Source organism: Lagopus leucura, unplaced genomic scaffold (genome assembly GCF_019238085.1).
Source record: "Lagopus leucura isolate 7727_CA_CO unplaced genomic scaffold, USGS_WTPT01 Super-Scaffold_100045, whole genome shotgun sequence".
In the NCBI taxonomy this organism is placed as follows: Eukaryota; Metazoa; Chordata; class Aves; order Galliformes; family Phasianidae; genus Lagopus; species Lagopus leucura.
In genome coordinates this window covers 743,463-767,376 of record NW_024962292.1, presented here as the reverse complement: position 1 = coordinate 767,376, position 23,914 = coordinate 743,463, and the positions used below count along the sequence as shown (strand labels likewise).

The 23,914-nt window shown below is 48.4% G+C and overlaps 1 protein-coding gene across 1 annotated transcript in view; it reads right to left on the bottom strand.

Annotated features, from left to right (window-relative positions):
* The window catches only part of MYT1 (myelin transcription factor 1), a 55,009-nt gene that overhangs the window by 12,204 nt on the left and 18,891 nt on the right, over positions 1 to 23,914 (bottom strand). Inside the window, exons 2-14 of the mRNA XM_042884706.1 lie at positions 23,648 to 23,748; positions 17,258 to 17,312; positions 15,411 to 15,441; positions 12,515 to 12,577; positions 11,721 to 11,970; positions 10,094 to 10,964; positions 9,366 to 9,500; positions 7,834 to 7,924; positions 6,883 to 6,996; positions 5,291 to 5,505; positions 2,560 to 2,684; positions 1,628 to 1,897; positions 1,067 to 1,221 (exon numbers count right to left, since the gene is read on the bottom strand). Of these exons, the coding sequence (XP_042740640.1) occupies positions 1,067 to 1,221; positions 1,628 to 1,897; positions 2,560 to 2,684; positions 5,291 to 5,505; positions 6,883 to 6,996; positions 7,834 to 7,924; positions 9,366 to 9,500; positions 10,094 to 10,964; positions 11,721 to 11,970; positions 12,515 to 12,577; positions 15,411 to 15,441; positions 17,258 to 17,312; positions 23,648 to 23,748 (2,476 nt within the window). The remainder of the gene's footprint in view (positions 1 to 1,066; positions 1,222 to 1,627; positions 1,898 to 2,559; positions 2,685 to 5,290; positions 5,506 to 6,882; positions 6,997 to 7,833; positions 7,925 to 9,365; positions 9,501 to 10,093; positions 10,965 to 11,720; positions 11,971 to 12,514; positions 12,578 to 15,410; positions 15,442 to 17,257; positions 17,313 to 23,647; positions 23,749 to 23,914) is intronic.

The following is a 23,914-nucleotide window of genomic DNA, read 5'->3' as shown; positions in this document are numbered from 1 at the left end:
AGTTTCCAAAAAGCCTTGAGAGTTTTGCATAGGACAGCTGGTTTGTGCTTTGCTAATTTAGGGAAACAACTGCTTTGCCCCTGTGGATCTCTTCCTTGCCTGGCCACACTCTTCCATCAGCCTCCTGCTCGCATAGCCAAGTAATGAGCAGCATTGTATAAGGTCAGCAAAATGAGGCTCACCAGCTCTCCCCTGTTTAGCATATAGGAAGGTCAGGCTGCAGGAAAGAGGCCCAGGCACGGCAGATCCACTGGGAGGGGAGAACTCAGCTCCACAGCCTCCAGACTGATCCCAGCAGCCATGACAGCAGGGACAAATCCACACTGCAGCTCTAAACACGGACCATGACTGTGGGGGATCAGCAGGGATGCAGAGCATCGTGTCATCTAATAAAGACCTGGGCCTATTTTCTCCCCATCCAAAGCCATGAATACACACACAGTAGTTCAGATAAGACCTCTCCAATGTATAATGCAGCATGACAGCAATCCTGCTGTAGCCAGAGTTCACATTTTGCGGCCCTGCAGTATCACGGTGATGTGACTCACTGCTCTACATTAACCCAACAAGCCCTGCCTTTCCAACGAGGCACCTGGAAGGACAGTGGGAAGGTGCTGAGCTCCTTTGGATGCTTTTAGCTTCACAGCATCACTCGGTGTCCCAAAGCAAGAGGTTGGGACCTTGGAAAGGCTCCTCCACTGTGCCAGAAATGCTCCTAGAGGAAAATACCATGGAGAACGGGCCCTGCAAAGCAGTTTGCACAGCTGTAGCTGTGAATCCTGAGAGCACAGAACTCCGTAGGAACTGCCCTGCAGCACTGCAGAGTCTCAGGACCGTAAGGAGTGGATTTCATCTCAAGGATCAGAAGTTGTATGAAAGTAGGGTTTCCCTTTAAGCTTTCATTTGAAACCCTAAGATGAAATCAGAACAATCACAGCAAGAAAGGCAGCTATGCTTCTAATTCTTACAGTGTATCTGTTGACAAATTTTGTCTGCTACCAGCCTGGCTGTCACTGAGGATGTGCTTTTATAACATAGGAAAAAGAGACAAGAAGGCAGGGCTTACGTGAGCAGCTCTTTCTTGATGTCCTTAGAGAGGAATTTAAGCTTGAAGTTAGTTAAGGTAACTTCCCCTGGATATTTTCGTTCTTCAAAGTTTTCCTCTGACACTTCTTGCTCATCAGCTTCCGAGGAGGCAAAAGAGTGGGCTGCAGGCTCTGACTGCAAGAGAACAGCCAGAAGTGGTTGCAGTGGTGCCCGTTGCTGTGAGCTGCAGTAGGAAAGGACCCCAGGTTCACCCCAGCTCAGAGTTAAGGCGGCACTGCCAGCACTCCTGAGGCCTGCAAGCACCTTGGTCATCATCTGGAGATCAAACAGACAGTGATTTCCCTTTTTTGTAGGAGAAATGTTCAAAGCGTATCTGTACAGGGCTTACACTTGGCTTTGCCACGGTCTTGCAGATGGACTCAGACTTATCCCCAGCAGGACCTGCCTCCATCTGCACCCCAGCCAAGAGACTAAATGACAAAGTAGGGGTGCTGGGAAAAACAGGACAACAGTCCAAACAAATATGAAATTTATCCCTCCACTGAGATTTGGAACTTAAACATCCAGAGCCACCTCTCACCTCTTCTGGCTCTTCTTCCCGCTGACGGTTTGGTTTAGTGTAGTCAATGGGTCCATCCCATTCATCCTGGCGGGAGGTCTGGCTGGACTGGGGGGAGGTCATGGTGCTGCTCGTGGTACTGGTGCTGTTTTGGCGCTGGGACACATCTGGGGACTTCACACTGGGACTACTGCTGCAGCTGCTGCTGCTGGGAAATGTGCTCTCCCGCTTGCGGTTCTTGTTCATACTCAAATCCAGAGTCCCATTTTCATCCACCTCAATGTCCATGGACTGAAAAGTTGGAAATGTGCCCAACGTTAGCAGCTGCCAGAAATTCCCTAAGGGGATCTTGCCCCCATTTGTCACGGGGGAGCTAGGGAGCAAGTTATTCATTGCCTGTCTTTTCTGCAGTCACTTAGAAGGAACTGAATGGGAAGGGATGCTCTTTCATAAAGATTTTCAGAAATGTGCCATGCAGACACACCCCTCTCCTAAAAGCAACGAAGCATTTTGTCTCAGTTGCCTGAACACAGGCATCTAGAGCCATGTAAGATGTCCCATGGCATCAAAGAAATCTGCCCAAGGCTGAGCATGGGACACAGGACCTCAGGAAAACCCATGCTCCCCTGATGCAACTGGGAAATCTAAAATGACATCAGACACTGAGCAGTGAGCAACTGAAACCCATCTTAGATGGATAATTTGAACCACAATGCATCTCCTGAACATCCTAATACATCAAAGAATCCTTGTGATTCTAAGAGCCACAGTTACCTCCTCCAAATAGCTCATCACCCAAAGCACATTGGAAGGGAAAGGGCAATATGCAATAATGTCCTCCTTTCCTCTCTATTTAAACGTCAAAATGAAAGGGGGGGAGTTGGAAAAGAAGAAAGAAAAAAAAAAAAAGGGTATTTCTCCCATCTAAAGCTTCCAGTCCCAACCCTGCTCACCTTGCTGGGTGCCTCTTGCTGCTTGGTGCTGAGATTCTCCGGCATTTCCCAACAGCGTGTGGAGAGGTTGAGGATGGCAGTGGCAGCCATGTGAGCAGCCTCAGCGTCGTGGGAGTAGTCAAAGCCTGTGGAGGAAGATGAAGTGCTCTTCACGTAACTGCTGGAGGGGCTGTGGCTGGGGGAAGAGGCCTTTGGAAAAGGTTTGGCTGGAATAAAAAGAGAAGGAACAACAGAAAGCTAATGTAGGTCTGGCACAGGCAAAGCAAGGTGTTAAGTCAGACTGATGAAGCGAAGATGTCAGCAGTTCCAGTGGCAAACTGCGTTTATTACCAATCCATGGGCTATTTAATTGCTAGGGAGGTGCTGGCTGTGGCCAGGATCCTGTGTGAAGGTTCTCGGTGGGAAAAGTCAATTCATTAAGTAGATCTGCCATCAAGTCCCACAGAACTCAGCACTTTTCTTCATTAAAGCTACCCCTCGGTGGAAGGTGTCAAAGGAGAAAGCTCAGAGAAGCTTCCTGGCTCTCCGTCTGTTCATAACTTATCCACAGAGATGACTTGCAGCAGATTTCTTGTAGCACATTTGAACACTTTAGGATAAAAAATTACATTCATAGCAAAACCGTGGCCATGAAATATGAGCTTCTGATGATGACAGCAGTGAAATACGAATTTCGCGACAGCTGATTTGTCATTTAAATATGTCTGAATAACAGGATTTATTGCTCCTCTGCACATGGTCACTACACCACACCAGTGCTGTATATCACAGCACACAGCAGTGCGATCCAGGAGGTGCTGTGCTCTATTCATACTCGATGGCTAATCCACACTAAAATTTGCCTAAGGTTTAATCCATGCTAAAACTTGCCCTCATCTTGAAACTGGGCCCATTTGGAAGGGCTGTGAGCCAGCCGGAGTTTGCAGAAGTCAGCAGCTTCAGTGGGTGCAAATGGGATTGTCTGCTTTCGACCCATCACAGGGCCATATTCTGACTCAATCAGCAGCATTTTAAAATTCTTAATTAATTTCACTGGGCATGTTTTGAGGGGAAAACACGCAGCCCCTTCAACAAGACTTGTATGGCTCATCCCAGCAGGGACAAAGCTGCAGGACGAGCTTGGCAGAGCAAAGCAACTTCACGATTGTCACCACAAACCCAGAATATAAGGCATGATAAAAAGCTGATCTGCCAAGGAGCGCTCCCTTCCTCATTGTGTGCGTACATAATGCGTATTGACATTAATGGGAGTTATGCACACACATGCAGGGGAGTGTAAATCCCTCTGGATGATGATCACTTTAAAATAAGTTCTCAGCGAAAGGAACAGACTCCCCCGCTATGATTGGCAATCATATTCATCTTGTCGCTTTGATTAACTCATTGGAAACTTGCCCGAATGGTTATTCTTGTGTAGGGCAGCTTGTTTTTCAGTCCTGTTTAATCCGTGTCTTTACAGTGGGGCGCGGGTGTTTGCCAGCCCGACCCCACAGTATCCAGGATTGGGAGATGCCAATTTCAATTTCACACCGTAGGCTCAGTGATGCTTTTCCATTTCGTAAGTATTTCTACCGCTAATAGACTCGCAATCAGCAAATTAGTAAAATAAGTGATGAGAAAAAATAGGAAGGATTATCCTAGTGGGTCTGCTGGAATTATTTTTGTCAGTACAATTACCCTGAAAATTCTTCGCTAATATTGCAAATAACACAATCTATTCAGCAAGAGAATCACTTGCTCTGGGAAACAAATTACTTTTCCATCAGACCTAACCCAGGATGACAGTGGCAGTTGTGCTCTCTGGCCTCCATCCAATTTCATTGTCTGATCCTTTACAGATTTAGTACTGTAATAAAGGCAGCTTCCATTGTAGTGCAACAACCGGGATGCTTTCAAGTACACGAGCACTTTTTAGAGAGCAGCTGCATCAGGATTAAACAGGATTGTGGAAGTGGGATTAGCCAGACAGAAAGCCCTCTGGAGGCTGCTGACTTCTGCAAACGGAGCTCCTAAATCTTTATTTTTTCTCTTCCCCGGGAAGATGCCTTCAGGAGCACATTTGGAGTCAGAGGAAAGGGGAAATTAAACACGGGTCTGACAGAACCAGGCTGGGGCAGTCTGGCTCTTGGTGCTGCTCTCCTTCTCCTAGGAACCCCAGGCTCAGAGGGTTCATCTGATCATTGCATTTTCACCTGCCCTCCCATTGCCCAGCACTGTGAGCAGCACTGTGAGCTCAGTGAGGAGCAGGTGATCGATCGGGGAGCAGAACACGGCCAGGAAGACAAATGGGTGGAATGGGTCATACAGAAGATGGAAGAGAGGAAAACTATAATCCATTTAGCGAGATGAGAAAAGACAGATCAATAGATATGAACTGCAAAGCAGTGGGGACAGACTGAAGACAACTGTGTAACTTATCCCACCTACAGACGTGGCTCAGATTAATGTTCCCACTGCTCAACATGATTCTTCTCAAAGCTGAATCTCAGAATTGCAGGGGTTGGAAGGGACCTCAAGACACCACCAAATCCAACCCCCAAGCTCTCCCCAAGACCAAGCTCTCCATGTGCCCCTCTCCCCACCAAAGGGATATGTCATGGGGGACCCATTTCTCCTCCCATTCGGGCTCAGCCCTTCCTCCCCAAAGTGATTCACTCGTCAGCCCATGGCACGTGGCATGCCAAGAAAGAAAGAGAACACAAAACCCAGCCCTTCCCTGTGCCCAACTTACATTTAAAGGCTTTAGGTGAGGTTTCGCTAGTCTGAATCTTTGGGGCAAGCATGCGTTTGCCAAAAACCTGAGCATCAAAACTTGCATAATCGAAGGTGACCTTGGAGTACTTCTCCAGCTCCTTGGCCAGGTTGGCCCGGGGGGTGGCTGGGACCATGTTGGGCCGGTAACTTCCGTACTGAGGGATCTCCAGCTGCTTCACAAAGCACATAGGCCTGAGGACAAAACAACGAGCACCAATGATTTTTCTTTTTCTTGGGAGCTCACAGCAGGGGCTGCTGGGAGGGAACTGATGTGATGGGAACATGCAGCTGCACCTTGTCCCCAAGGGCTGTTAGAGAAGAGTTGACGATGACTTTTGTTCTCCCTCAGCAAGTCTGCACCTGCTTTGGGACTCTTGGATTCCTTTTTCATTTTTTTCATGTTTTTTTTTTTTTTCCTGCCCACCCTTTTAAACTTCTTTTTACACCAAAAGCTAAGGTGTCCATCTCATGCAAAATACTCTTGCAGGTTGCTGCAGCGTGGCAGTCCTTTTCCAGTGGCATCACACTCAGGTGCCACTCTCCTATGGGTGCCATGACAAAGGACAGCACACAGGTGCAGGGATTCAGTTTGTGCTGCAGATCTGCAGCAGCGGTGAGCTCAATGCATGGCCACACCGACCAAACCTCTCCTTGCCTGCAGAGTCCCTCTTCAAGCCCTGCTTCTGCTGGGTTGCCTATCATGAATCAATTTGTCTTGCATATAAATTGTATATAAATGGCCCATTGTTATTCTCCTTCCCGTGACCTCTTTCCACCAGTGAGTCCCCGGAGCGGGAGCTCCTTGGAGCATGGAGCATCCTCGTGACGCGCTCAGAGCACGCTGTGCCCATCGCGGGCTCTGCTGCAAATAAATAAGTAATCACCCTAAATGGCCTTCCTTTGCAAAGCACCAAGCTCTGTGCACCGGGGTGTTCAGCAGTCCTGGGGAGCAAATAAATAAATTAATCACACCTCGGTGGCTCGGTGGAAGTGCTGCCGTTCCTCTCCTCCTCCTCTCATTGCAAAATAACTAACCATATTACAATCCATCTGTAGCCTCATGAATCACATCGGCTACGAAAGCAGGAATCTATCAGGGACATCCTTACTGCAAGACAGCCCTTTCTCCCAGGAAGAGAAAGATGGGCGAAATAACAAAATAGATGTGAGCGCTTTGGCAATGAGCATAGCTAAGGAAGGAAAGCGGATGGACTTGCACAAAATGACGACTGAGTGATTTATATGTAGCCTAAATCTCCTCCTCCCCCTCCTTGAGCCCACCCTACTTATAATGCTAATATAATAGCCATAATTCTCCTGCAGTTTGCATTGCGGTGCTATCGGCACAAATGCCTTCTGCTGCACTGCTAAAACCCTTTGGCCTGTAGCCTCAGCATTAATTGATGCTACAGAAGCAATTCATTGTCCTCAGTGCCCTCCCTGGGATCATCAATTAAATATCTCCCCACCTTGGCGAGACTTATGATCATAATAACAGGACTCAGCAGTATCAGGATACAGCAGGAGCAAGCAGGCTGCTGCTGCAGTTCTGCTTCCCACCCCACATACCTGAGGATCCGGTCAGAGTTGGAGCTGGGCTTTGAAGGATCACCAGACTGGGTTTGTTGCTTTTCATGTGATTTGGCTAATTTTTCAGCAGCAGCAATGGGGCACCCAGATAAACTGTGAGTTAAAAGAAAAAGAGAAAAAAAAAGTAGAGTGTGAGGAACGTACGTGGAAATCTTCACTTGCTCCAGAGTCTCAGAGCTACACTGAACCCATGAGAAAAACATTTGCCTTTAAGGTTTTCCGTGTTAGTATTATCCTAATTTACCATCAGTCTTGGCCAGCAGCAAAGCAGCCAAACATCAAGTGCCCAACCTGTCCCCTCCTGACCCCATCTGAGCTGAAGTCCCACAGCAGCAGCATCTAAACTCCCACATCACCTGCACTGCAGACTAATGGCAGCCTAAATATTGTGGAAATCCCCAGAAAGCCTTCAAACTGCCACACCACCAAGCACAAACATCACTGGGTGTGGGCACGCTCTGCTTCACATCTCCTCTACCTGCACCCACAACATTGCTTTGCCCCACTGCCCAGTCATAGAATCATTAAGGTTGGAAAGGCCTCTAAGACCATCTAGCCCAACCATCAACTCATTACCACCATACCACTAAACCATGTCACTCAATGCAACATCTACTCTCGTTTTGAACACCCCCAGGGACGGCAACTCCACCACTTCCCTGGGCAGCCTATGTCAATGCCTGGCTATTTTTTCTAAGAACAATTGTTTTCCTGACACCCAACCTGAAATCACTGCTCTATCCTGCTGTCCTGTATTATTCTTTGCCTTATCACAGAACCATTAAGATTGGACAAGACCGTTACAGCCATCTCATCCATTAGGATCATCCCTTCTTCACTCACTCCGCTTACAGCACCTCCAAAAGTGACAGCTGTAATGTAGGAATAAACGTGGTGACCCTGGGGCTGTGCAGCAATGGAAGATGGTACCTCCTGTGCGTGTTGCGGTTGCTGTTGACGTGACCCTGTCCTGTGCAGCCTGGCGTGGGGCATTTCAACACGTTCTCGTGCATCGCCAAGACTTCGGAGCAAGCAAGGGAAGGCAAGAAGGAGTGGGAGGCAAAAAATGATAAAAATCAGAGAGAAGAAAAAAAAAAAAAAAAAAAAAAACCAACACAAAAACCCATCCAAGTCATCAAGTGTTGGCTTCCTAGAAATCAGGAAATGTGAAACCCTGCAACTAGAATCTGTCTGTGTGGAGAAAAGTAGATTTACAAGGCAGCATCGCTCAGGTCAGCACTAGATTAGCATCTGGGCACACAGCCGGGGCTGCCTCCCTGTTTGCTGATTGCAGTGCAGTTCCCCCAGCCAGCCCCCACTGCCTGCTGCTGTTTTTGGAGCTAAGTCTCCCAGTTTCAGGTAGTTTTAAAGTGATTGAAGCTGTATCTCCGCTTTTATCCTGAGGACTAGCCCCTGTTTGATTTTTGAACGTTTTAATCTTCAGGATTATTGCTTTCTGCAGTGCTGACCTTAAAAGTAAAGAAAATAATTTGATTTGCAAGCCTTTCTGAAGCACACATCTTGTGTTATTTATTTATTAAGATTTTTTCTTGCATACGAGCTTGTGTGAAGATAGCTGTGCTCCCTCCTTGTTTCCTGCAGCTCTCTGTTTATGGCAGGTCTGCAACATTTGAAATTACTGATAAAGAAGGGCGTTTTTTTTTTTCTTTCTTTTTCTATTATTTTGGCCTATTATACCATTATCATAAACATAAAACATTTATTTTTATGCCTATGCACAAGGAAAACTATTTAGGACGCTGGTAGAGAGGTTGAAATAAACTCTCCCTACGTATCTGTACATAAAAATCTGTTATGTTGATGATAAATACTTCCTGCAGAAGAGAAGAATCTCAGTACAGTGCTTTGTGAGTTTTACAGCAATGAGCAGAGGAAACTCAGCTGTCCTTCACATTCTGAGCACTTCTGAGCAACATTCTGAGCAACACCACCATGCTTGGATGCCAGGAAAGAGTGCTTTCTCCTTCTCCCCAGTGTGATAACCCAAATAGAGGAAAGCACAAGAAATTCAGTGTAAAGATGGGAACTGTTCAGCACGTCTCTGGAGATGGGCAACAGTCGATTTTAGAGCACCTTTGATTTTCAGAGAAGGGACCTCATTCTCCACAGGATGGTGCTAAAATCTTTAAGAAGGGTCTGACTTTCCTGTAATCACCATAGCATTTCCTGTTAAGATTATCACCACTTTGATGGGGAAAAGCATACCAGAACGATTTGAAAAAGCACTATGCCATGCCAGAGACTCAGTTACACCCCAAAAATTAATTCAGACTTCTGCTGGGGTCTCAGCCAAGACATTTACACCATTTCAGGCTACTTGGTACGCCTATTGCCTTACAGTTGGCTCTACCCACCAGATGTGAAATTCTCCCCTTAGAAATAAGGCTCCAGTCTAATTCCAGCAAACTGTTATCCCACTGGACACCCAACCATGTACTTACTCTCAGGGGGGATCCTGTCTTTGTGCGGACAGCCAGAGAGGCTGCGGTGGTGAGGGTAGAGCCCCGTGACATGGCCGGTCCCATCACAGCCAGGTGTTGGACATTTGATTTCTCGCTTCTCAGGTCTTGAGGGATCTAAGGGTTTTAGAGAAAGCATGGTGGTAAGCAAGTTAACAGTTTTGGAAGGGAAAAAGTGGGAAGGTTGGGAACGTTTATTTGAAAAATGGTCCTGGATGCTTCCCACCGCCCTTCCAGTCGATGAAGGAGGTACCTTTGGGTTTGGAGGCTTTATTTGAAAGTGCAGCTGTAACACTGGAGACAAACTGGAAAAGCAATTTGAGCATCTACTGAGCTGGGATATGGAGTCACTCACCCAACTAGCCTGTACTCAGCTGCACATCAAGCACATGCCAACCCCTCGCTGCCTGTGGCTGGACTCCTGCCCTTGCTCCATCTGGGTTTTATACCAACCCTATGGTTCAGACTAAGATTTTCAAGGCCAGTAGGCAATTTAACCACGTGATTCCCCTGCTAAGACTTGGAGCCCCCCGTCATTTTGCACGTCTCACTGTTGCCCTCTATCTGTGTCCTAATTTCTCTGGGCATAGAGAATTTGTGGCTAAATTCCCTGCATGTGTTGTGAGCAGCCCACTTATCCTGAAGCTGAGCAGGTCTGTCCTTGACAATAGGAAGAAGAACAGTTATGGAGACACATCCCCATACCCCACCTTTGCCATAGTAGCTCTTTCGGATGCTGTCCAATGGTTTGCTCTGCTTCTCATCGACCTGGAAGTGCTTTACGTGCTCTCCTGGCAGCCGGCTGGGCTCCCTCACAATTTTCACCTGCTCAGCCTTCAGCGCAATGGCTTGTTCCAGAAGCCCCAGGTTCCCCCTCGTCATCATGTCATACATTTCTGACTCGTCAGTCACCGCTGACTTCTGGGAGTGGGCATCATCATCTTTGTCATCATCCGACCGGACCTCCACGATGACAGAGTACTCGGGCTTAGGGCTGAACTGCCCTTCACAGTGACTTTTCTGCGTGTCCTGAGAAGTGTGAGGAGCTTCTTCACAGATCACTTCGGGAGTCATTTCTTCCTCCTCTTCCTCCTCCTCTTCGTCCTCCTCCTCCTCTTCTTCTTCTTCCTCTTCTTCATCTTCATCTTCATCCTCATCTTCATCCTCCTCATCCTCTTCCTCTGCTTCAGCTTGCATGGCCTTCTGCAGCTTGCAGGACTCTTCACAGCTCACGTCATCCTGGTGCTCTGGACACAACTCGCTGCTGCGTTCACTAGTGACCTCGATGACTTCCTCTGCATCCTCAGTCTGGATGATAATCTCCTTGTCACACTCCTCCTCCACGATCTCCTCTCCTGCATCTTCATGGACCAGGTGCACAACATTGGATGGCGGCTTGGACACCTGCAGCTCAGCTTCAGGCAGCTGCCCTTCAATGGCGAGGGTTTCCTCTGCTATTTGGCCTAGGTTTAGGAGAGAGTTGGCGATTATTTCTTGGTAGTTGCTATAGTTGGCCTTGCTGGGCCCAGACGTACTTGTTGCTGGTTTCTGTCCGTAATGGGCTGATTTTGCTGGGCTTCTCTCTGAGAAGGTTGAAGGAAGAAGACAGAAGGAAAAAAGAAGGGGGGGAAAAAGGGAGGGAAGAAAAGAAGGAAAGGAAGAAAAGCAAAAGGAAAAAAAAAAAAGGGAAGTAATGATATACACTTATAAACATCTCTTCGTCTTTTTTTAAGCTTAATTGAAACTAGAGCCTTGCTGTTATACACCTGGTGCATTCTAATTTATTGAATTGGGGAATGGCAGATAAAAAGCAGATTTCCTCATGAGAGCTTTTGTGGTGCTCAGATATGAGCTGTTTCCCAGAACCCAACCATCATCAGCTGCCTGCCCCGCATTCTCAGTGCTCCCCAAACAGGGGATCTGCATTGCGCGGTGATGCCATGCCGCGACCCTGGCAGACGTCTGGCTTGTTTGCTTGTTGCTCCTGCCTCTGGAGAGCGGATGGATGTACAGCTCCTGCTCCAGGGAGCCCACTGGCACCAAAGGAGGACTGCAGGCTGCCATCCTCATCATGCAGAGAGCTCTTTTGTGCTTTCCAGGAGTCATTCCCCAGGGAGCATTCCTGATGGAAGAGCTCTCACTTCGAAGACTCCAAGACAATCTGTGCATAAGCCCTCACAGCTTAACCAGAGCTCTGCTGCTGTGCTTCCACCAAACACAATAACTGCGGGACCCATCACCGTACATGATTCAGAGAAGCTATAACTCTTGGTTATTAACACTCGCTGCCCTTTATTCATCTACAGAACACAGCTCTGCAATCAATAATGACAAAGCACCTTCTGCCCGCTCGGGGCTGTGGGTCTCCTCCTGCTCCACCGCCTCCGCCTCATCCTCCTCCAGCGTTCCCTCTGACTCCTCAGAGCCAGACTCCTCCTTCACCTCGGCCTCCTCGCTGCCGTCACTGTCGACGTTGTAGCCTTCATCCAAGGCCAGCTTCAGCGGGTGGGATTTGCGCTTCGACACCAGGTGTTCGGCCTCCGCATCTTGAAGTTTCCTCTTCTTTGCTAGAGGGCAGCTTTGCAGACTGCCGGTGGGATTAAGAAGCAGAGAGGGGGCATTGCCCCAGTAAGAAAGGCATGTCTAGGGCATCTCAACCAGGTAGACAAAGGCAAGCAGGGTAAATACTGGGATATTAAAAAATATATATATTTTTAGTATTTTTAATCTTTCGTAGCCAGAAAATCTGCTATCAAACATTGACTTCGTGCAACACCTGATACTGGCTTTGCAGAAGGCAGTGCAAACTTGCCAGACTCATGCCACCAGCCTGGCCTGTGGACAGCTGTTGTCCAGAGAGCAGGAGGACCAACAGCACAGCACCACTGCTGGTAACAGCCACCAGTGTCACCACAAAACCCGGCAGAGGACACAGAACCAGCCCCTGAGCCAGGTGCTGCTGCCTTGGTTTGGGGTCTGCATGAAGGCTGCTGGTAGCCTGGTGAAGGAGATGCCCCAACACCCATCCGGACTGATGAAGCAACACCAAGCACCATCCAGACCAGGATACATGTGTCTTTGGGTTGCTTGCTGGCATTTTTCCACCCCCATTTCCTCCGACCCAGCCTTACCTTCTGTGTCTCGCATACTTTCCACGGATGTGTCCTGAGCCGTTACAGCCTGGGGTTGGACAGCTTGAGAAGGAAGCAAGAAACCATCAAGAACAGCAGTAGGGCTGGGAGAATTCACTTTCGATCAGAAGTGTATTAACTACGGTCAGTTAAACAGGTTCTGTGCACGAGAAACAAAATAGCCACAAAAGGGGAGATAATTTCCCTCAAATGCTGCAACTTGTCCCTTTGAAATCCAAGCGAAGAGGGCAGGAGAGCAGCTTTGCAGTTTGCTAAAAATTAATGAAATGACTCACCCCATTTAATTAGGTGAATGGTTCATTATAGTTTTATGAGTATGTTTAATTAAGGATTTGCATGTGTAAGAGCAAGCCTTTAAAAAGCAGACAACTACTGCTCTCTGCTTCCCCACCTGCACCCGCAGCCTTTTACACCAAATGTGATGCTCTCACTTGGTGGAGAACGGGGGTCCTGGCACAAAGACATCGGGGTCCTGTCAAGAAGTACAGGCTGGAATAGGTGGAGGATGCTCAGCTTTTAGCCATACTGCCACCAGGAGGCATTGCCCCAGAGCACCCACAGCCTCACTTCTAGGGGAACGGATGGAATGGAGGTGCCCAGATCTCCCAAATCACTGCACTTGTTCCTGCTGCTCAGCAGAATAGGACTTGTTAAAGACTCTGGCTCTTCCCTGGCTCTCTGGGCTAGCATCCCTCGGCACGGGGCCACATGCTTGCCCTGCAGAGGTAATTAATCCCAGCTCCAGAAGCAAGAAGGGCCTCAGATAAGAAGCATTAAAGCAAATATTTTCTGGCAAAACCAGATTACGGCATTGATTATAGGATGCCCAAGTGACTTGCCTGATGTCTGAGGGATTCTGGAGACATGTAGGATTAATAACCTCATTTAGCACCGTATCACCCTTGGCTCAGGAAGCTGGAAGCACTAATGAAATCTCTTGTGACAGCACAAGGGGAGAAGGCACTGCCAGCCCAGAGGGATCCAGCCAGCCTGTTAGGCTAGGAGTAAAAGACATGGGGTGACACTGAATAGAGTGAGGTCAGGCTTCGGGGATGCAGAATCTCTGCTCTCAGCAAAGCCCAGCCCTTACAAAAAGCTTGGGATCAGGTGGATGGGAGCTCACTGATGAAGCAGTAGTGTTCCATGCACCAGCAGGTTGGGTTGTTAATGGGTTGGCCCTACACAACACCATGAACAGCCCAAATAGTCGCATTTGAAGATAATTCACCCCAAAACCGGGACACGCACAACTGGCAGCTTCCCTTTCTGCTGATGATCTCCAAGTCTATTTCTTTTTAATTACCCTCAGGCCCAACTGAGGCTGCTCTGTGCCCCAGACACACGTTGAAGTGAGCGCAGGCAGAGGACAGAGCAGTGTTTATGGCACCAGCGATGTGCCCGAAAAAGGCTTCATTCAGCAGGAAACAAGGACGGCTCTGATGAAGATGTTACAGGCTCTTAGAAGCTTTCCTGAATCAATTAAAGCTGATTTCCCCCACCTCATTTTTAATGTGGTGAAATGAAGCCTGTAGTAAATAATAAAAAAGAACAAGTCGGGCGGCTCAGAGCGGGGCTTTCCGTAGCAGGTGGCAATTTGGGATGTCTCCAGTGTGTTCATTTAATCCCTTAAAAAGCTGCATTACAGAGGTGATGCTCTGGGCCAGAGCTTCCCCATCCCCACACCTCTGTCCCCTGTGGGGTTTCGTGCAGCTTGGCAGGAATCCCAAAACCAGAAAGGGGTTTTGGTGTCTATTGAAGCCACTCTCCTTCCCTGCCGCAGCCACTGCCCGACCTGCTCTCCCCCTCCTGAAGCCTTCATGTGTTTGACAAAGGGGCCGCTTATTGTTATGCAGACCATGCCCTGCTTCCAATTAGTCGATTAATCGTCCAGTTAATCAGGCAATTAGGTGACAGCTGCAGAGATGGCTTTGTGGAGCACTCTGTCCTGCCCCTTATATATGTCACCTGCTCCAATTACCACCTCCACTCAAGTGTTCAGCAATAAAAGTTGGAGAAGTGGTGTGCCCGCCGCTCACTCCGCAGCTCTCCAGAGCCATCGGGGAGTGGAAGAGCAGAAATGCTCTGAAATTGGGTTGGTTAAGGTCCAATTACTCTTTGACTTGCACGGCTTTCTGACGGAGCTGCTAGGCAAGGCAGCCCCTGCTATTAGTGCCTGCTCAGGTTAAAGACTCCTACCTCTCACATAGCCCCTATGCAAGGTTTAAAGGCAGCAGAGGGGCGGGGGAGGTTGTTATTTATAATGAGAAGCTCTGTAGGGCCACAAAGGCTCCAGCTCTTTTGGCTGGTGCTGTATGCACACAGCGCTGCTAAATGAGTGACAATGGGACCTCAGTGGCTCAAAAAGGCACACGGGGCCAAAGGACGAGCATCTGGCCTGAGAAGTGATGGTGCATAGAGTTGTCTGGGGACAAAATACACTAAAAGATTCTGCTCTGTCCCTAGTGATCCTGTAACATTCAGCGTGGACATCAGGCCTTGCTGGGGTAGATGGAGGTTCCTCAGTCTAATGCAACACACCCAGAGCTTGTGTTTAGAATCATAGAATCACTCAGGTTGGAAAAGACCTTAAAGATCATGGAGTCCAACCACAACCTAACCTACCCTAACTCTAACAACCCTTTTCACCCCTTCAGCCCCTGTGGTTCCTCCAGCACATGTGGACCAAGTGATGCCTCAAAGACTTGGGCTGCAGCAACGTGCCCACCCGTATGAGCCATGCAGTGAGACCTCCACCCATCAGCCCCACAGGTTGGCTCCCCACACCAGGTCCCAGCCTGGTCAGCAGCAGTGGAAGCCCAGCATAGGGTTCTGCATCCCTCCCACCAGCACCGAGGAGGAGGAGCAGGGTTCTTACCTCACCTCCTGGCTGATGAGCTCCGTGGGCACTGGGTGTAGAGTAGGAGACAGCAAGGGAAACAAAGACACAGTCAGAAACCCTCATGGTACCTGAGTTCCTGCAGGGCACCTCCCTTGGCAGGTGATGCTCTCCTAGATCTACTGCCTCTGTAGGCCTCCCATTTGGGAAAGAAAGGACAAATCTCTGCCATCGTTTCTTGCATGCCAGCCTGCTGGAAATCATGAACTTGCCTTGGAAATGCTCATGACTGCTTTTGAGCACATGAACATGTGTTTGCAGCTTCAGGGGTTACCTCTCTCTTTAAATGACAACTTTAAGTCAGTTGTGCTATACTGGTTTACATGCACAGGACTCAAGTACCTGCAAGCAAGGACTGTTTTCTCACAGCTTGTTTGCCTATAGAATATGCTCCTTAATTACTTTTTGCACTGCTAATTTGCTGCGGTGACCACTTTTACTTCTGTCACATCATCAGGCACGTTTTTCTCCCTTATCACACAGACATGGCTTTTAGGGCAGACAATATCTGGTAGGGGTGTTGGGGATTATCCCTCGTTGTCAGTAGGAAGACATCCCACTGCTTACAGCAACAACATACAACATCACATTGTTGCTGTAAACCTCCCATCCAGCCAAGAATCCAAACAATCAGGAGGAAAAAAAAAACAACACAACATGAGCTAAATTTGCCCAGGCTAAAAAAACTATCACACACTTGCTCAATTTGTTTGAGCTAATTGGGTTTCCTGGGATCCAGCTCCCAGTGGGATGACTCACGAGCTTCAACAAACTGGAGGCATGGGCAAGTCCCACGGTGCATACAGTAAATTACCTTTTCACATCTAGAAACCCAGATTGGAGCGTGGTGATAGCAGGTTGTGAGAAAATAAATAGAATCAGGCCACTCTCATTAGCAAACTGAGCGAGAGCTTTCATGGAGGTGCAACAAAACAATGAGACCCACATAATCCAGCCTGATTCAGCACAAGAGGGTTTTGCTTTAACTTTTAAAAGATGCTGAAGGATGCAGGGAGAAATATGGACCAAGATAAAGTGGGATGGTCTGGCACAGCCACAGGGGTGAAGCTGCAGCCTCCCCGTCCATATAGGCCAGCCCCATTCATCCTTCCCATCTGACCACCTTTGCAATTAATCAAATCCACATCCATAAAAAGGAATAAAAGCTGCAAGGGTGCTGAGCAGCCATAAAAAGAAATAAAAGCTGCAAGGGTGCTGTGAGGCCGTGGGGCCACCCAGGCAATGCGCCACGCTCTGCATCACAGCACCTCACCTCCTCCCCGAGAGAAAGCACAGGATGAGAGAGCTGCACATATTTTAACGCTGGAAAATAACAAGCAATCAAGCTTTGCATTAACAAGTTCTCTGTCCTCACGTCCCTGCCGGCAGACAGCCCTGTTTGCTTCTGCAGCATGCACTACTTCTGCCAGGCACGCTCAGATGTGCAACTTCAAAGCTGCTGGCAGAGTGTGCATGATGAAAGCCCTGGGAGCTGATCTGAAGCTACAGCAATTGCCATCCCATAAAGCAACGCATGCAAAGGGGTTTTTGCTTTTTGCCTTTGTTTTTCTTTGGCTCTTTTTTTTTTTTTTCCCCCCCTTAGGTGCAGGAGATGATGGAAAAAGGGAAGGAGGGTTAAATATTACGAGGAGCCATACAACGTTTGTGGCTGAGAGTTTTTCAAGGCTCATAGACAAAGCTCATCAGAGGCAGAGAGGAGGCATAGGTGGTAATTTAAAGAGACCCCACCCAGCATGGACCTGGCAAAGCAAAGCCCTTTGTGGACAAGCAAAGTGCAGGGAGCTTGGGGATAGCCAGCTGCTCACCTCTGACGGACTTCGATCGCGTGCGTGCTCTCTTATCATCGTTTTCTAAACTCATCTGGAATGGAAATAGAAGGTAATCGTGTAAAGATAACATGAAAATTATCGCCAGAAGCAATTATCCCGTGTAGTTGTAGCTCTGTGTAAATAGCTGAAACAGCCCTTTCTTGCGTTGCTTGTAGTGTTGAAGCCAAAGTTATTCATTTTAAAGGTGGAAGGAACGGATTGAACTCCCAATATTAGCAACTTGATGCTAATTTCCACATCCTAGGACACAGGAAGGACTCTCTGCTGGTAGAGAGCACACAGTTGGAACAGCCCCATCAAAGACAGCCATGGGGTCCAAGAGCCTCTTGCTAAGATCAGAACAGATTTCTCAGGATTCACACCAAAACAAGTGACCCAAAACCTCTGTGAGCAGCCAGCAAATTTCAGCATTCAGAATGCTCTGTATTTTTGGTGGAGCTGATCCCGTGCCCGGGTAGGGTGACCCTTCATGTAATGCACTAAAGAGCAACCTCTCCTCTGTGCTCAGATATGGCACAGAGGGTGCATCGAAATAACCTCTGCATAACGTGGACATCAAACAGGAGGGTCTGCAGGGAACACGGGCATGAATAAGTAACATTGCGGACTTCAAAGCACTTCCTATTAATTAAACATCACAGCGTGCCACGAGGAAGGCTGAAATGCAGCCAGCGCTGGGCTGCAGCACAGTCCCCCATCCCATGGTGTGGGTGGGAGAGCTGAAATTAGTCATAACCAGAACTGGTAGCAAAGGCAGAAGGTGTCCAGGCAAGGGGACACAATGCGGCCAGGATAGCAGAAATGGGAGTTTCTGCTTGCGAAGTTGCCAAAGGGATTAGGGAGCTGATTTAATGCATCACTCCTATCCTGCCCAGGGGGATTGTGGCTGCTTGGATGAAGGTTGCACAGATCTCATTGTGCAGCCATCCAGCAGGGATAGGGCCCTAAGCAGCCTTATCTGCTAGGTAGCAACCAGCCCACTGCTGGGAGTTTGGAACTGGGTGATCTTTAAAGTCCCTTCCAACCCAGCCATTCTATGATTCTATGTTCTACTATGAAGGTCTCACATTCACAACATCTGAGTCAACAGGGTAGGCAGAATGGCAGTATGAAGGGCAGTGAACAGAAACCTAACAGGTTGGGAAGGAGGTGATTTTGGCTTTAATGCAGAACATGACTCTCTGGGACATTTTCTCCTGGGAAAGAAAGAAAGAGGGAAGAGGACTGCTTCCACAGGGGATTTGACCTAACAATAACAAATGCTCTTCAGCACGTGTCCTTTGGAGCATCCTCTACAAGTTCAAGCTGGATCCAGCCAGCTCCTATGCCAGCTCCAAATGAGATAGTTTGAAAGCAAACTCACGTGAAGGAGAGACATGAAAGGAAAGGACACATGTGGAGAGCATGTGCTGCCCCTCTCCCACATGCACCTCAAAACTCTTCCTAGCTGGTGGCTGGGCAAGCAGGGGGAGGTGACAGAAGTCCCAGCCAATGGGGCAGCATGGCTGGAAGCCCCTTGTTGTAAGAACCCCTCTGCCGTAGCCCTCCAGCAACATGCACCAACACAGCAATTTATGTGATTTACAGGATAGGAAGACTGGAGAGAGAGAAAAAAAAAAATCCTAAAAAAAGAAAAAATAAATAAATCAAAACCTGAAGCAATTTATGCATCCTGTCAGCATTCAGCTCCTGGCACCACGGTGTAATGCTCCACGTTTATTACAATCTTCCCAATAACACAGCAGCCAATTACCATAATTTCTATTTTTAAAGCCCCAACTCCCTAAAGACCAGAAGCTCATGCTTAAAGTGAAGAGAGGAGCAGGTGTCAAAGGGACTTCATTACATTTATGAGCCTTTCAGAGCCGCCCAATACTCAGCATCTCGCTAATGCCACGCACAGACAATGCTACACGTGACTGCTGAGAGCTCGTGCTATCCCAAAATGAATTTCAGAGAGAAATGGTTTTTTTGGTGGTTGTATTTCCTTTTTTGACAGCATTCCCAGGGATTGGCATGCCTTCAGCTGGTGCCTTGGCAATATGGGTTTCCCGATGATAAATTATTTAGAGTCAGTACAGGGCAGGCTGAGGGCAACCGAGCCGGTTCACACATCATGAAAACAGCCCAGAGGAAGGGACCAAAGGGAGAGCATTGAAGCTCAGGTTCTCAGGATCAGGTGCAGGAGGTTGCAGGAAGCCACTGTCCTGTGGCGTTCTCATTGAGAAGCCATGTGGACAGAGCACTGCAGGGTGAAACTTCAGCTCACACAGCGTGTTTGCAGACTTGGAGTCCACTGGGGCAGCCACATTTGTTCTCCCTCTTGCTCGCCTAACAGCCGGGTCGAGAAACTCTCTGGATTTCATTATTTTTATCTCTTAATGGGAAACAAGCAATTAGAAAGGAAATCTGGAAAGAAATGATTGCTACCAGATGCTGGCCTCTGAGTACATGAGTTCAGCTAGGACGAGGCAGGTCTGTACAGCTCCTTCTCGCTTTAGAAGCCTCCAGCAGGTCTCCCACCCCTCTTCCTTTGGACCAAGCAGACAACAGATCCTACATGGGATCGGGATGCCCATACTGTGGCTCAGCCACGCCACTGAGGGCACCCCTCCATCCCTGGTGCCTTTCCTCCTGCCCTATTCTCTCCAAAGGTCCTTTGGTGCAGGAACTGTTTCTCACTGTGCCCTGCACAGAGGATCCTCCTTGGCATAACACAGGCAACACTGATGGCATCCTGATGCCGCCTATCAATAGGGCTCAGAGAGAGAAACTCAAAAGCCAGTTTAACCCAAGCGCTGTGTGAATTTTAAGATCCTCCTCACACAGTTGCAGTCCTGCTCTGCTCCCAGGATCACAGCAATACAGTGCGGGAGCAGCACAACAGAGCTGACATATAATTTTTTTTTTTTTACAGACTATCTACAGAGTTGATATTTTCATCTTCCCTTATCTTAATACACATTTATTTTCAGAAGGAAGACCACAGCAGTAGCATAAAACCTCTGGAGCCTCCTGAGCTCGGCCACCCAGGTGCACTGCGCTCTGGCAGCTCTATGCAAATACCCCATTAAGGGCCATGCTGAAATTCCCCAAGGTCAGCAGTAATACTTTATATGTATTCAAGAGCAGCACGGAGCTCAGAGAAAATAAACACGCTGAAAAAGCCCTCAGCCGGACAAAGGGAGGTGAGGATTCAGCAGGAATATTTATTTTGCTCTGAAAGCAGCATCGGTGCTTGTTTGCGGATATCGCAAAATGCCATTTGCAAGAAGCTGTGTCTGAGGGACAGACGGAGGGAGCTTCTATTTTAAGTTTTAAGAAAAACCACCAGAGCTAGATTTTCTCAGCAGCAGGTAGAGCAGGAGGAAGAAAATGACAGAAGATACGATGTTTCTCCTGCATGAAGGTCAAAAAGTGGTATTCTACTTGGTCTTCCCTCTCTTCCAGCTCCAAAGAGCCCCTTCTCTAGTTCAAGGGAACAGGCAGTACTGACATTTTTCTGCAGGAGAACAGTCCAGCTCTCACAGCCCTATTTTACAGCTGGGTTCAAAGCCAGGGTGAGCTAAGGGAAGGGAGAAGAACGGTTCATAGGAAACTTCCACCATGTCCAGCCTTGTTCCAGCAGTCAAGCTCCTTCTGGCTCTCAACAGGGAAGATCAGTTTGCTGGTTTGAACTCTCTTCCCTGCCAAGGATCACGAGCCTGAACAAACCCCAAGAGTAAAGGATGTGACACCAAGGTCTGGCTGGATGACTGCACAGAGGACTATGGGGGAAATCTGGGGCACCAAAACTACCCCTCAGCATCCACCCAACAGTAAAGATGGATTTGAGCGGCTTGTCCTGATTTGTTTTCCCTTTGCCTTTTAAGTTTTCAGAAAGGGCTACTGGAAGCTGCACATGGATGGAGACACTTGGACCTGGGTGACCAAATGCCCCCTCACTCCCTATAAAGGGCCACAGCGTCAGCACTCACTGCAGGAAATGCAGAGACCATCCTGCTGCACTTTCTCCAGCTTCTAATCTTAAAAAAATAAAAATAAAAAGGGACAGAAGAAGGAACACTGCTGTCTCAAAAGCCTCCCTCTGCTTTCACAGGGAGCTGAATGTTGCTGAAAGCTTCCACACCATCCCAGGAGCTCCTAGCTGCTATTTTATAACTCTGAGGCAGAGTTTTTCCCTCTGCTGCTTGATTTAAATCCTCCTTTCATCCCACCTACCGTAATCCTCATTCTCAGCTGAACAAAATGCTGTCTGCCTGAGAAAGGATGCCCTGCTCGTTGCTCTCAGCCAGGAGAGGATGTTGCCTTGACATCTTCAAGTGAAAGAGAAAACACAGCTTCCACCTCCCTCAAAAATGCAGCCGCATTGCAAACATCCTCCTGAAGTTGTGCTATCATTTTTCAGTTGCAAAAAGGGTCTGATCCCATACACATACAAAAAAGACACAACACCAAAAGAACTCTGCAAATTAAACGTTTACAGAGTGCTAATGCTCCGCCGCTGTAGCAGCAGCATCCTTTGCACGAGTGAAGCGGAGCAGAAGAGATGCTTCCGAGCATCACATTTGACACAGCCCCAGCTGCACAGCGCTGGCATTCAGGCTGATTTCATATGCAGCAGTTTAAGTCGACATACACTTTCCTCTTGACTGTTTGAAAGTGCTACGACAGGCAATCCAAACGCCATTTCACGTGCAGAGGGACCTAAGTGGCTCAGTACGTGCAAACTGCTCTTATGCCAAAAGAGGAGGGATAGGGGAGGAAAAAGAAAAAAAAAAAAAAAAAAAAAAACACAAGTCTTCAATCCCATTGTTTCCAGACATCGGGATAAGTTGCCATTTTCATGAAATTATCCCCAAGAGGCAGTTGCTAAAGCGAGATGGTGAGCACATCTCCAAAGAGGACACTGGCAGCCCCTGTCCTAGCACCACCAGCCTTAACTGCACCAGGGAGCTCGCCAGGGTTCAAGAAAACTGGATTTGAGAGGAAAGGATTTATTTCCCTGCCAGCCATGGGGCCAGGATGAGTGCAAGCATGCCAGGTGCAGTTGGGTACGTGCATGGAGCACCCCTCCCTGACACCCTTAGAGATCCTATTTCAAACCTGGCAAGAGGAATGCTATCCTGTGCCCGGAATTCTTGAGAAGCAGAAATAAGTAAATGCACCCTGTATCCCGCTGTCCTTGTCCTGCGCATCCTGTAGGTTATGAGCCATAGCTGGCATGGAGAGCTACAAATAAATATCTATTTATCTGGTGGTCCTACAAAACCCAACTTGTGCCAAGACCAACACCTGCAGGCGCCTGGTCCCCAGCATTCCCAGATGCTGCTCCCGTTTCTGATGCCCACTCCCATTTACACCGTGTTGAAGTACAGCTGAGCAGAGCACAGGGCTGCAAGAAATGGTTAACATTAGCAACGTGCTTGGCAAAGGCAGTGCGCTAGATGAGCACCAGGTACTGGGCACATTACCTTTTGTAATCATCACTTTATTAACATACAACAATCTTATTAAATCCCATCTAAGTGCTTATTTGGCAGGTTCAGTAGAAAAGCCTTAATTGAGGCGGTTTTAAATATAGCAACAACTGCTTACGCTGCTTTCTAAGAAGGTGCAAGCGTTCCTGGCGACACCTGCATGCAGCTGACAGCTTGTTAGCCATAAAGGATGTGTGCACTTTCTGCTGATTTGGGGTTTTCCCCATGGCTTGGTTTTTTACCCCTCTTCTTCCTACACCCCCAAACATCAGTCGCCCAAGGAGGGCATCCTCCACCACCCACATGGGTCTGTCTGTCCTGAATGCTGTGCCTTGCTACCCAGGAACTAAATGGGGCAGGAAGCACCATTTGCGTAATGAGCAGCCCCGTTCTGTGCTTAATTAAAGCTTCCTCATCTGCTGGCAGCAGTTCTGTGCTAGGTTTGACAGTGCTGCCTGGACCTCTTTCATCAGCCACAGCTGCAGCTGGCAGTGGGCGGTGGGATGAATGCCCCACTTGTCCCTGTGGCTTCACCTGGCCTGCACGAGGCTTCTTCCAACCAAACTGCAGAAAGAGCTCATTTTTGTAGCCCTGAGACCAACCTCAATATCCTGCTCTGAGCTGTCCTTGAAGGATGAGACCAGGGAGGAAGGGAAAATGCAAATATCTGTCCTCGACGCCAAATCTTGACAGCTGGAAGCCTCTCTGTCTGCACACCCTGTGCAGGAGATTCAACTCAAACAAGGACTTCCAGATCCTTCCCTTCCTGGGAGTGAAGCTGCATTCTTCCCCCAGCCCAGCTGGTCCAGGAGGGTTGGAGCAGCATTTGGCCCTCATCCTGCTGCCACTGTCCCAAAAAAGGATGCGCATGGGGCTTGGGGCTCACCTTGATGCACGTGCCGTGCAGGCTGGCGGCTCCCTCGCAGCTGCTGATCTTCTCCCCACAGGTCCACCTCTGGTTCAGCAGCTCACCCCGAAACTCATTTTCTGGGGAGAGGAAGAAGAATATGGGGTCAGGAAGATGCAAAAATGGGGGTACCCAAGTTACAGCTCCCCGAGGCACAGCAGGGAAACACAAAGGGAAGCACATACTTTACAAGCAGTCTCTTGGCACCTTCCCTTCCTCAAACACATCCAAAGGGTAGGTGCCAGT